Source organism: Cucurbita pepo, chromosome LG19 (genome assembly GCF_002806865.2).
Source record: "Cucurbita pepo subsp. pepo cultivar mu-cu-16 chromosome LG19, ASM280686v2, whole genome shotgun sequence".
NCBI classification, from domain to species: domain Eukaryota; kingdom Viridiplantae; phylum Streptophyta; class Magnoliopsida; order Cucurbitales; family Cucurbitaceae; genus Cucurbita; species Cucurbita pepo.
Genome location: NC_036656.1, coordinates 5,616,277 through 5,629,681, shown reverse-complemented (window position 1 = coordinate 5,629,681; position 13,405 = coordinate 5,616,277). Strand labels below are relative to the sequence as shown.

Sequence of the window (13,405 nt, the reverse complement as noted above, 5' to 3'; positions counted from 1 at the left end):
TTCGGAACACTAGATCTAAAAAAAATTGATATTATTATGAATTATTTAACTTGTATTTTAGTCTTTTTTTTTTTTTTTTTTAATTATCTTCTTATAACATTTATATTTTATACCCAGAAATGTAATTTCATTTTACATTTAGGGATTTAATAATGTTCTAAACAAATCAATTGGTATTATTAAAAAGAATTTATTGAATGTAGTTCAATTGATGAATCACTTTTAAAAAGTAAGTAATTTAAATTTTATATTTATTTTTAAGAATAAAATATTATGTACGGCGAGAGTTTCAAATACTAATCTCTTAACATCTTAATGCCGATATTAATTAATTTTGTATTTTTTAAAATGTGAGAATTAAAATGATGAAATATTATGTTAAATTAGCGACGAAACTGGTTGTAATATACACATAACGAAATTAGAAGCCGATGAAATTGTATTTACGGAGGGAAGATGAAAGATGAAACTGAAAAAGAATTAATTTCCTTCTACTATGTACACAGATCAATCAATGGTGATTCTGAATCTGCTAATAGAAAGGAATCGCGATTCGCGGCGGTTTCGGCGGCTTCTCCACTTTCACCTGAATCATTTCAGGCCGAGGCGGCTCTCTAGGGCACGGCATCGCGATGAATTTGGGAATCGAATCCCCAGGCATCACCACCGATAAGCTCTCTCTTTGATTCTTCTCCAAATCCTATTCCAAAAAATCAATTCCTCGTTTAAACAATCGAAAGAAAGAAAGGAAATGATGAAGAAGCAGCGGAATTAAAATTACCAGTGCAGTAGGGTTGGATTTGGATGGAGACGAAGGGAGGAGATGATGATCGTGATGTAGTGCTTGGGCAGCGGAACGGCGGATGGATCTGAGTTTATCCCAATGGTAACAGCAGGAGAAGATTCCGCTCAAGGTGAAGATGACGAGAAGGAGGAGAGCAGTGCCGAGAGGAAAGCCTAAGGAGGGTCTGGATGCGTCGGCGTGAGGCGGCGAGAAATCGGGAGTCTCCATGTGGAATGTGTCATGTGTTGGGAGAAAGAACAAGAAACGAAAATTGGAAAAAGCTCCAAATGCCAAATCGAGAAGAAAATGAAGAATGGAATGAGAAAATGGGAGCGCACTTGGGTAATTTATAATGGAAAACAGAGCCAAGTGGAGGAAGAAAAGCAAAGAAAAGTATGTGTACATTGTAAAGGTACAGCTAAGTACGGAAAAAAAAAGGAAGGAGAACAAGAAATGGAGCCCACCCACCAGCCTTCTGCACTCGACGCTCACAATTTTGTTAGTGAAAAAAGGTGTTTGTTCTTTAATCTTTGAATCTGTGTAGAAAATGCAATGGAAAAATGAATGTTTAAGATAGGATTTGATTGGGTTTTTTTCCTTCGGTTTGAACTGAGATATGTGGCGTGTGGAACTGGGATTTGTTTGAAGAAAGTGGGAAGGAAATTTGGGTTCTTGAATGTCTTGAGTTTGGTAGGCATAACGAAAAAAGAGTACCAAAAGGAAGTGAATGGGAAGGAGGCAAGTTGTTGTGAATGAGCATGACATGGAAAGGATAGGGACGAAAGCGAAAGGCGAAGGGTATCCAGTTGTTGCTGCTAACTAATGGGCCACACCCTTGGGGAACAAAGACGCCGCTCTGGGTTGGCTCCCAATATCTGACCCTTCGCTCTACCTCCAATTTCACCCTCTCCTATTCCCTTTTTTTTTTCATTTTCTTCCATTTAATCAAACCATGACTTACACAACCCATATTTGAACACCCGATGATTCATAAGAATATTTGAGCCATTCAACTCGGAATTTAGGAGTAGAAGTCTAGAAGATGTTAGAGCTTATCTATACTCTTTGTTCACTTTAAACATAATCCTGGTTGTCATTGCCTTTTATGATTTGGTACTCGAGCAGTCCAGTTGGGCTATACTTGGTAATATTCTATACCGCTATGCATGAAATCATATAGTTTTGGATAAAAAGCTGTCATAATGAGGAAAAAAAAAGTGTTGTTTTCCTCAGAGGGAGAGAATATTTGGAAAAGAAAGAAAAGAAAATAACGTGCAATTTGGAGTTACAAAGTTTGAAAAATGAGGATTGGGCAAAGGCCCATATGCTTCTCGCCCGTGGCTTTATCGAAAGGATCACAGTCCTTGATCTGCTTAGGGTCCACTCTAAATATCAACACCAAAAAAGAAAAAATAAATAAAAAGTCAGAACTCAAATGACATTTTTCTTTCCACCAAGGGGAATGTGTGGAATTAATTCTTCTGCCGGCACCCTTTCTTGGATATTTTTTTTACAAATATCAATTACATTTAGTGCATTTATTAATTCAAATATATTTTTTTTTTCTTTTTGACTTGAACAAATTGTCTTTTCCGTACACTTTCCCTCCCCTTCTTTCCTGAAGGATGAGGTGAAGAAAATGGGCCGGGCCGCGGCCCATTCATAAAAATAAACGGGTTCTCAACTTCTTCGGGCTTAGCCTCCTACATTCTGGCAACGGGCAGTTTATGGGTCAGTCCATAATAGCAGTACGTTACACATAATTTTATCAGATTTTTTTTATATAAATAAATATTAATAATTTTGTTTGATTTTCGCAAATAGATGATTAAATTTAAAAAAAATAAATTGATTTGTCGTGACACGTGTGGAGGGAGGGAGGGAGGGAGGGAGGGAGGGGGGACAAGTAAAAAACGTGTGTAAGAAGTGGACCCCAGGGTGTCGGTGTTCAGAGTAGAGAAGAGAAGCCCAATTTGATTTTCATGTCAGTAGTCACCATCCACCATCCTGCCATGTCACCGTTTTCCAAGCACTGAAAAAATAAAAAATAAAAAAAATAAAGAAATGGGCTTTGGAATTGGGCCGGCAGTGTTTAGGGTTGGAAAGAGAGAGGGTATTTTGGGGAGGACAGAAAAGGAAAAGGGGGGGGGTTAAGAGTTGAAGAGTGAAGAGAAGGATGATGAGAAGGAGAGGGAAGCGTGGAAGAAGGTTTGTAAGTATGGGAGAAACACGCGTGGGAAACCGGTAGCAGCTAAGCTCATCATGCCATGCCGGAGCACCGACCAGCTCTGCTCTGCTATCTCTCTCTTATTTATTTATTTAGTAAACAGTCTTATTATTAATAAAAACAAAAGCAATTAAGTAGAGAGAGAAGAGAGAGGGTAAAATGGGTAATGATGATTGTGGTAAGAAGAAGTGAAGGGTGAGGAACCGGCAAAAGAAGTTGAAAGTAGCGCTTTATTGTCCCCCCAGCAAGTTTCTTCCTCTTGCTTCCCTGTTTTCTTCTGTCCCCCCCTTCTCCTCTCTCTATTTAATGCACTCTCCCCCTTTCTTCTTCCATTTTTGCCCTTCCCTTTCTCTCTCTTCCCACCCATTTTCCATTCAACTATATTTTCATTCTCCTACCACTTTTGATGTCATTCATAGCTCAATTACTCGGGTCCTCGTCGGTCTCACAATTTTAAAGAAAATACATTGATTAAGAAAAAGTTTGACGTTAGATTCCACGTTAATTAAAAATGATAATAAAATATTTTTTTTATAACGATATGAAAACTTCTCTCCATATGCATTTTAAAATTTTAAGAACTCTAAAACGAAAAACTAAAATAAGATAATATCTACTAACGGTTGGTTTGAGCAGTTACATTTTCCCATCGTTTAAAAATACTATCATGTTATAAAAATATATGCTTAGTTTGTGAATTTAATTCTAGGACACCTTTGGTAATAATAATTTAGTGGTTTGTTTGTGACGAAAATAAATAAATTATGAATACTTAGTTTTACTTATAAATGAATTTGTTGGTTATATACTGTATGAATGTTTTGAAACTGCGAGCCATTATGATTAAAAAATGTTATTAATTATTGTAAAGATATTCAATATCTTTTTAGAAAATGGTATACGAAATTTAACAAATATCAGTCCAGCGAGGCAATAAATGTCAATCATAAACTTTTTTTTTTTTTTTTTTTTTTTTTTTTTTTTTTTTTNTACCAAGCAGCACTGAAATTTAATTTATTGCTACAATTCTCACCTTTTTGTTTGCTTTTACATAGGATATAATTATAACACGTGTCACGTAAATATTGTCACCAAAAATTCCAAAATTGGATGGAGAAATATTATAGTTAATTAGTAATAAAAATAACATCCATAATATAATTAATAATTATAATGGAGATTAAAATGAATAATAATAATAAGAAGAAGAAAAGTTGTAAGGTGGTGGGAGAAGAAGGGTAAAGTGGGGATTTTGAGGCGGACAAGCGCATTTTAGGACTCGCCCCTGAATTTAGGATTCGAAGATGATTTTTGCTGCCATACCACGGCATACAAAAGGATACACTCTATGATTTATTTCTGCGGGTATCAAGAACCTTCCAACACAGTCACTCCATCTCAGCCGTCCACCTGTCTTTTCTTTTTACATTTAAAAATAAATCATAATATTCATTACATTTTATAATGAATTTGACTTTGGTTTTACTTTAGCATTTATTATTTTCATTAGTATACTTTAGTAAAACTGCATTTTTTTATTGAGCTATGACATTTATTTTATTTTTTCAAAAGAATATTGATATCATTTTAAGACTCTAATATTATTTTTAATATTTTGTAAATATTATTTTTAGAAAAAAAAAGAAAAGAATTGGGTGGGAATTATATATATATTCCACATATACACTTTTTGGATATAATGATTATGAACATGTACGTTAATGCTGACAAACTAAAAATAGACAAAATTAATGGAAAAAGAAGGGGCAGAGTTTTAAGACTTATTTTCGAGTTTGCCCCTTCCCTCTTTTTTAATTTTCCGAGCTTCGTGTTTCTCGGGGAACAAACACACAATACTCTTTTGTTGCTTTCTGCTTAATGGAAGGCCCTTAAACTCTCTCTCTCTCTCTCTCTCGCTCTCGCTCTGCGGTTCCTGCAATTTTCTTTCGTTCAGACAGCAAATTAATCACCCTCCCCATCTTCGCCTCTGATCTACGACTCCTTGTAGGTAACTCCTATAGTCTTCTTCCTTCTTTTTCTTCTTCTTCTTCCTTCACCTGCTTCCTTATATTCTTCTCTTTTTGTGCTTCAAATGAGCTTACCTTGCTTATGTTTGGAATCCATTTTCTTCTTCTTTTTCCTTGTTTGCTCGGAGGTGAGTTCTTCAGTGTTCTTATGAGTTTAACTGTTAATCTCTGTCTTTCTGTGCGTCAAGCAACTCAGAATATTGAAGACACCAGCATACTGTTTTAATGAAATGAAAAGAAAAATGAACTTTAAGCGTACTACTGGTGTTTTACCAGTTGCTGATTTCAGATTCTTCTACTTGAAATAAGTGCGTTCAAAATTACTACCTGTACTTTTCTGGAAATAAGAGAAGTTTTATTTACTAGTTTGTTGTATTTTTTTTTCCATCTGGTAAGCGCCGGCTTGTTGTATTTTACAGGCTGTTCATTGATTTTCTTTCCTTTTATATTTCATTGCGATCAGAAGCTGCTGGTATCTGTTTCTGTTTTTTGTTTGGTTCGTTTTTATTTTCTGCTTTTCTTTTTGAATCAAGCCATGCAGTTGTGGTACTTAGTGGTGTTAAAGTGAAGCCAGTTTTACAGTGTATGCAGGGTCAAAGCATCTTCATCAAATGCTGTTTTTTAGCCGGTTGATTCTCGAATCATAAAATTCTTCTGTAGTTTTTTTTTAATAATCGATGCTATTGGCTAGTTTAAAAGGGATATTTGACTTTTTATCCCGATGAAAGGAGCTTGATCCTGTGATCCATTAATTTTGAATAGCTGTTGGCCGATTTCAATATTGCTTGCCCTTGTTCTTTTAAACTGTTGAAATTGGATCCTATTTGCCTTAAAAACTACGTAGTTTCTTTCTTAATATAGTTTTAATCTTTATCTACTGTTGATCTGGATTTGCATACTTCAGGCTATAGAATCGTTTGAATATATTATATCAACCTAGACTCGTCGAGATATTTGAAGTCCAATGTCACTCCCACTGCTCAATTCTGAAGAGGAGGTTCATGGCAATGTCCCTGTAGTGGCTGCTTCACCTTCTATGGACTGTCTTTCCCAAAATGGTGCCAAGTTTAGAGAGCGCAACTACCTCCGGCTATCGCCCTGTTCTTCAGTGGACAGCTCTGCCATGTCAAACTTGTCCGAGGAGAACAAAAGAAATCTCAATTTAAAAGCTACAGAATTGAGACTTGGTCTACCTGGATCTATGTCACCTGAAAGAGAACAGGAATTTAGCTTGATGAGCGCTGGAGAACCTGATGAGAAAACTCTACTTCAATTGCTCCCTTCAAAGGATGGGTATAGTGGGGTTTCACAGAAAAATATTGTTTCTGGCAACAAAAGAGGTTTCTCTGATACCATGGAAGGGTACTCAGAGGTGAAAGGTCCCCTTTACACAGAAAGAAATTGGATGTTTCATGCAGCCAGTTCCGATCCTGAGTCTTCATATCCTGTGAGCCAAGGGAAATTTCATGCTAATTCAGGGCTAAATGCAATGCTATCGTCAAGGCCTTCTGGACCTCAGCCAAATGCAACCAAAGAATTTCCCTTAAAGGGATTACAGGAATGGCCTTGTGAAACTAAAGGAACTGGCCATGTCCATAAAGGTGCTTCAAATGACCACAATAACGCCCCAGCTTCAAGGTAAATGAAACTGGTTGTGGTAGATGGGTCCCCAAAATTTTGATAGTAGGAACTATGGTATTAACTAGGAAAGCAGTCATTTGAGTTCACCTGATGACAGATTGCCAACTCTCCTCCTTTACTTACAGGGCGCAGGTTGTTGGTTGGCCACCTATTAAATCATTCCGCAAGAATTCATTGGTCGCTAACTCTAAAAACAATGATGAGGTTGATGGAAAACCAGGTTCAGGTGCCCTTTTTGTCAAGGTGAGCATGGAGGGTGCTCCATATTTGAGGAAGGTTGATCTGAGAACATACTCCACGTATCAGGAATTATCTTCTGCTCTTGAGAAGATGTTTAGCTGTTTTACTATAGGTGAGCTCCAATTATTTTCAACCTAGTAGCATGCCAGTTTTTTTTTTTTCTTTTTTAACCATGAGACTAAAATAATATTTAATGTTTTACTGTTGTCAAACTCAGAATATGGATAGTATGGGTGGTTGTGATCTACATTGTCATGTTGAATAACAAGAATACCATGTTTTTCTATGGATCTCGTGGTGCAGGTCAGTGTGGATCCCATGGAGCTCCAGGGAGAGATATACTAAGTGAGAGCAAGTTGAGGGATCATTTACATGGATCTGAATATGTGCTTACATACGAAGATAGGGATGGTGACTGGATGCTTGTTGGCGAAATCCCCTGGGAGTAAGTTCGTTGACTTCAATCATTTAATTGCGCACTTATTTCTGTCAATGCAAGCTCTTTAGTTAATGTAACAAGAATACTATGTTGAATTAGATGATACCAGGACATGTTTTTGAAGTTTCATCCCTTTATATCTAGAAAGGATTGTCTGGATTTAGCCCTTTTAATTACTTTTTTTCTCCATCACAATATCATCCATTTCTACCATTAATTGCATTCAATTGTATTATATGATGTTTCAAGATTCAGGCCAAGTATTCTGCATATAATTTCATGTGCTTTTATTGCAGGATGTTCATTGATTCATGCAAAAGGCTGAAAATCATGAAGGGCTCTGATGCAATTGGCTTAGGTACAGTGTAGTAAGTTGATTTATCACAGTACGATAATTTTTATCTGCCAGAACTCAGTCCCTAGGTAGGCTAAATTTTTGCTGTTTTCTCAATTATCTGATTGGAAGGGTAGTTGAGACTATCAATATCACTTCATTCTTTTTATGGGCTTGTGAGTAGTAGGAGGGGTAGAAGAGATACAAAGAAGTGGCACTAAACAACTAATTTATGCAGTGAAACAAATAAATATATTCTTATTTCTTCCTTATTCTAGGTCTGAGGTTTCCATCATCTCATGTGACAATAGTTTGTATATACTTTGAACACGTTATTATCCCTCAGAGTTACTTGAGCATTGGAATCTATTGCTATAGATATCCATTGGAGTGAAAGTATCCATAATTTCTTATTTCTTTGTAAGGTCTCCTTCATTTATTTCTTATTTCTTATTTCTTTGCAATAAAAGTGGTGAAATTTGATCCTTATATATATGTAATGCATATGGAAGATACTTCCAATGTCTGTAACTTGAGAAGAACATGACCTCGGTGATCATAACTCTAAAAGCCGAGGACCAATTAATGTGTATAACTTGTTCGTTTGCATCGTGTATTAGACCCCTTGTCTTTTCATCCACTATTAGTTGTTTGACTTCTGTGGGTGTTGTCTGGTTCACATGTCTTGTAGATTGTGGTTGATAAGTTACGGTACTCATTAATTGCACTTTTCTTCTGTAGCCCCAAGAGCAATGGAGAAAACCAAAAATAGGATTTAGCTATTGCTGAAGTGACGACTCCTCTACCAAGTTCAGAGTGGTGGTGTGAAGGAGAGATGTGAAAGTTAAAAAGAAGTTAGAAAATGACTGGAATATTTGTGCTGCGCTGGATGGCATTTGTGGTCCAGATGCTTACCTTGTCCTTTTTCATATTTTGACTCCTTGAAATTTGTCCTCTTTGATCTATTTTTGTCTTTGTCCTTTACTATTAACCATTATCTAGTCACTATGATAATTGGTGTTTGTGGATCTGATGAACTATCTATGAATCTTATCGTTCAGATAATTTGTATTTATTGAATGCACTTGTTTAGAAGACCGGATATTTTCTGCTTAATTCACTGGCCAAGTTTCCCTTGCTTTGAAGTTTTAGCTTTGTGTAAGAACAAAGAGGACCATTTAGCTATGGTTGTCATTGTTTGGTAGTGAAGTGATTAGTTCCATTGCAATCTGAGATATCTGATTGGTATAGAACTTAGTCCAATAGTAATATGCTAATCTCATCATGCGAATAGAATTTATGAGAGTAACTCTGCTATTCATTATAATAAATGCAGGTTTAGTTCGTTACTTCAAATTATGATAGATTTTACTTTTTCCATCTTTGATTAGGTCTCTGGACTGTCATTGAATGAATAAGTAAGCATTTAGTTTTACTTATCTGAAATAGTATCCGTGTGAGTGGTAGTAATAGTATCAATCATATTGCTATGTCAACCTTTTTGGTCTGATTATATGTTAATCACATGTCATCTCAACGGTTCCCTCCATCTCCCTTTTTGTTTGATTCGACTATTATATATGAGAACATATTGGGTTTACCTTTCGGCCTTTTCCTTTAGAAATTGCCTAAAAATGTTCAAGTCTGCATCATAAACAATTACAATTTCATGGATTTGATTCTTTAATTGTAATTATTGGTTATAAGTTAGTGCAGTGTAAATCATGGCAAGCCCTCTAAAGTTAGTAAGAACAAAAGAATGGGGTCTTTTGATGGGACCTGTTAGCTCTAGATTATATGAACTATTATATATTTCTTTCAATTATTTAGACATTGAACGGTGCCTTTTTGTTGTTTACCATTGAAATCTCCATTTCTGAATCTCTTTCCCAACGCCCACCGGTTGGAGCTTTCTTTTTCAGGGAAACAGTGCCCATCTCAAAGGTGCGTTATATTTTAGTTCATAAAGCTTTTAATTATGGTAATTTTGACTCTGTGGAAGTGTTTTTTTTATCCTTCCGACTTGTATCAAGTGGGTACTGTTCGAGTATTATTTTGGCTGGAGATGCTGACACAACAGGACTTATTGAGGTAGAATTCTTCCATTATTGTGTGGTATTGATTTTTTTTACCTTTATTTGTGAGTGGTTATATTCCTAGGTTTTGGAAGATTTTGACATTTGAATGGTATCACGTGTCCCAGAACTTACGAGGATGTCTCATTATTGATTTCAGTTTTTTAAACTGCGTTTGGAAACTTGCTTTGGTATGGGGAAATTTGATTCTTCACTTTTGTTTTCTAATTACTTTAGTGAGTCAAGTTTAACTTTAAAATTTTATTTTCTTCTTTTAAATCTTGAACTTGTTTTGAGTGCGTTTTGTTTGAGTTTTGATTTTATTTTCCTTTATTTTTTTTCGTTGAGTTTGAGCATTTTGGTTTCAGAATTGTTTTCTTTTAAGGGTTGATTTTTTGGGCAAGATTTTAGTTAATTGGTCTTTTATTGTTTTAAATTAAAATTTAATATTATTGATATTAAGTTTGAAATTAAAATTTTAAGGTTAAAATTGATACGTGTTCTCCAATTTCCTAAAAATTTCTTTGATGTATATTTCATTATTCTATTTTGATACATATTATTCCTCTTTTTTATAAAGAAAATTCCCCAATAATTTTATAGGACTGATTCCTATTCAATAGCTACATCACTTTCAATATATTGTTCTCTCCCTCGAGACGCTTTTACTGTATTATATGTTTCTGCATACTTTTTGTTATTTTTTATAGCTACTTTTTTATACTATTCTTTATAACTCTTTTCATTCATTTGTCTTCTCAAAAACCCTGAAAAGAAAATAATTTTTAGCCTAAAACGAACATATATGGTTCAACTTTTTTGTTTGTAACCATTATGAACAGAATAAACAAAAGTAGTGTTCAAACAAGTTCTTATTCTCAATTAAAACTCAAACCATAAATTACAAGAAATCATAATTTATCCAACACAAATGGTTCATAAACATATCAAAATAGTTACTTCAAAAGCATATAAATTACTCAACCCTACAAACTCAAAGATGAACAACTTGATGAGCAGAAAATAGTAAGGTTCATTTGAAACAGACCCAACCCTAGAAAATGGGTGGCTATGGGTATAGATGTTCTATCTAATCAATTAGAGATCTAACTCTCTAACAACTTGAGGAGCATTTTGTCCATATAAGTTGCAGAAGGAAATGGCAATAATAAAACACAATACAAGAAAGAAGCTCCATGAAAAAACCAGAAGAAAAAGACATTAAACTGCAGACAAGGACGCCTAGCAATGGACAGATAATGAAGCAAACACGTTTGTGAAAAATCCTTGATGGAAAACAAGGGCCTAAGGCTTTTTTTTTTTTGGACAGTCCCTACAATTCTGATGCCCATATTAACGTCGATGTGTACTCTCATCACTGCAGCATTTAAAAGAAAAAAAAAAAGATGATAATTTTTTAATGGCTTCTGTTCTTCTTCTCTTCACCATGTGCCCCCACATTCCCTTGATGGCTCACAGAGAGAAACCAAAGATTTGACATTCCAAAACCAAAACTTGGCCATCCAATATTTCAATTCAAATAGGTACATGAAAGTTTCTCGTGTTCCTCAGCCACTGCTCCACGCGTTCTTCCCACCACCCCATCCTGTTTGCTAACCTTTCATGTCAATCAATAGAGACTCCACAATGTGTGCTGTTTTTTAATCACTTGATGTCGATGTGTTTCTTAAAGTGTCTGAAGATGAGAAACTTGAGTTTGCAATTCTTTTGAAGATCAGATGCAAATAACTTGGTGAAATAAAGATTGCTTGAGAAAGATGAGATGTTTTTTAGGTCACATCCTACCAAAAATTTATTCAATAAAACTTTCACAATATTAATAATAGTTGAATGTAGATGTGAATAATTTTTATACTTTCAGAAACTGGAAAGACAAACCCTTGGAAAAAGGGGCTAAAAGTCATTTTTTATTTACATACCTCTGTTGAAAGAACAATTTAGCTAAACATTCATTCAGTCAACTAGTGAATATATTTAGTCTCTATGAAAAAGTGAGTAGTTCAAATCTTTTAACGTTGTTTTGTAGTAAAAATTAAAGAAGTAGACGAGGAAAAAACGTGGTAAACTTTATCTTTTCTCCTGTCATTGTTGAAGTAGGTGCAAGAAATGGCTACGTTGCTGTTCTACATTTATTTCTTCATGTGTCTGATGTTGAGAGATGCTCAAACTACAACCATAGAAAATCACCATCCTCGTAATCATGCAATGGTAAATGCAGTTTATACTGATATTTTCTTTCATTCAATTGCTCCACCTTCTTCCTTTTTATAATTATGAATAATCAATCACTTGCTCATCATATATTACTTCATATTTATTTTTGTACGAATGTCTGACTTAATTGAACGTTGAGAAACTAAACCTACTTTTTTTGTAAGTGTAGATTTTGTTGAGAGGATGAACGACTCCGAAGTAGAGGGGTTCTGAGTGGATTCATGGAGTTACCGCTTGAATTCATTGAAAGGTAAGAGAGTCATTTGTCTGGTCGTCTGGTCTCGTAGTTCACTCACTCCCGTTATGAAAATAAAATGATGTCTCAGCTCAACTCGAGACAAAGACTCTTTATAACTTGGAGCATGTTGATTTAGTAATTAAGAGACAGCTAAAGATTGATTAGAAAAACAGCCTACTGCCCCTCACTTTTAGCTCGATCGGAGTTCGACGAGTGTAGTCCATAAGTGATCTCACGAACAACATAATCTCATTAGAAGAACTTCGCCTTGTATACTACATATTAACTTTACAGATCATTAAGTCCAGAATCCAATAAAATGGGTTAGGACTTTGTACAAATCTAGTATACCAACTCCAAACTTCATACATTCAATTAAGAAAAAAGTAAGTCAAACATATCTTTTAAGCACTATGATAATGTCAGTGTGTTGCATTGTTTCAGATTCTGGGCGTGTCAGGATTAATCTCAAACTCTGGATTATAGCTCCATTCATACATCATAATGGGAATCACTCAAAAACCTGTTGGTCTCTCCCAGAGGTAACAGAGGTTAGTGGTTTAATTTCTCAAAAAGCTAATGATACTATTAATGCCCTGTTTTGGGCCTAATGCAGCCAAATTTATGAGTTATATGCTTCTCAAAAACTCAACATTTTTTTACCAAACCATTATTCAAATTCCTCCTCCACCTTCATTTGCAGTACTTTTGAGCCTTCTAGCAATTAAAAATTATTCTTATGGTCCAAAAAATCTAAGCATATTGACAATTTAGTGCATAGTTGGAGGGATTGTGTCATGAAACATGGAAGCAGCAAATTAGAAATTTACAGAAATAAATAAAAATGGGTTTAGGAACAAATGAACATTAATGAAATTTTAATGTTGGATTAAGAACAAAATTAAAGAAAGATCCATCCTCGCATGTGTTGTGTGGAGATTTTGTTTATTTAATAATCAAAATCAACTTAAATTCTGGTTGCCATTTGTCTTGGAATCATATGCTTCAATTCACTTCATTGGGCTCTTTTTTTAATTAAAAAGGAAAAAGAAAAGAGGCATTTAATTAATTTTTTAAAAAGAAAGTGGGAAGAATCGCAATGATATTTGGTGGGAAATCAAATCCATTTGAATTAATTAATATATAATTAATTAATGGTGATTTT

The 13,405-nt window shown here is 34.8% G+C and overlaps 2 protein-coding genes and 1 long non-coding RNA gene across 6 annotated transcripts; 2 read left to right on the top strand and 1 right to left on the bottom strand.

Annotated features, from left to right (window-relative positions):
* Window positions 1–407: 407 nt before the first annotated feature.
* On the bottom strand, window positions 408–1,254 carry LOC111781802 (uncharacterized protein At5g65660-like). Its single transcript, XM_023662508.1, has 2 exons — window positions 782–1,254; window positions 408–700 (listed from the first exon to the last, which is right to left on the bottom strand). Exons 1-2 carry the CDS (start codon window positions 1,187–1,189, stop codon window positions 533–535), a joined length of 576 nt encoding a protein of 191 aa, XP_023518276.1. The 5' UTR covers window positions 1,190–1,254; the 3' UTR covers window positions 408–532.
* Window positions 1,255–4,846: 3,592 nt separating this feature from the next.
* Window positions 4,847–8,808, top strand: LOC111782247 (auxin-responsive protein IAA9-like). 4 transcript variants are annotated; one of them, XM_023663085.1, is made up of 6 exons: window positions 4,847–5,019; window positions 5,943–6,676; window positions 6,805–7,031; window positions 7,223–7,364; window positions 7,655–7,716; window positions 8,434–8,808. In XM_023663085.1, the coding sequence occupies exons 2-6, from the start codon at window positions 6,003–6,005 to the stop codon at window positions 8,469–8,471; spliced, it is 1,143 nt and encodes a 380-aa protein (XP_023518853.1). In that variant the 5' UTR covers window positions 4,847–5,019; window positions 5,943–6,002; the 3' UTR covers window positions 8,472–8,808. The 4 variants fall into 4 exon arrangements, with proteins under 4 accessions (XP_023518853.1, XP_023518850.1, XP_023518851.1 ...); XM_023663082.1 differs by having other exon boundaries at window positions 7,655–7,726; XM_023663083.1 differs by having other exon boundaries at window positions 4,856–5,015; window positions 7,655–7,726.
* Window positions 8,809–9,568: 760 nt separating this feature from the next.
* LOC111782249 lies at window positions 9,569–12,945 on the top strand. Its single transcript, XR_002813077.1, has 5 exons — window positions 9,569–9,636; window positions 9,726–9,783; window positions 11,886–11,996; window positions 12,172–12,252; window positions 12,685–12,945. It is a non-coding gene; the product is annotated as an uncharacterized LOC111782249 (long non-coding RNA).
* The last annotated feature ends 460 nt before the right edge of the window (window positions 12,946–13,405 follow it).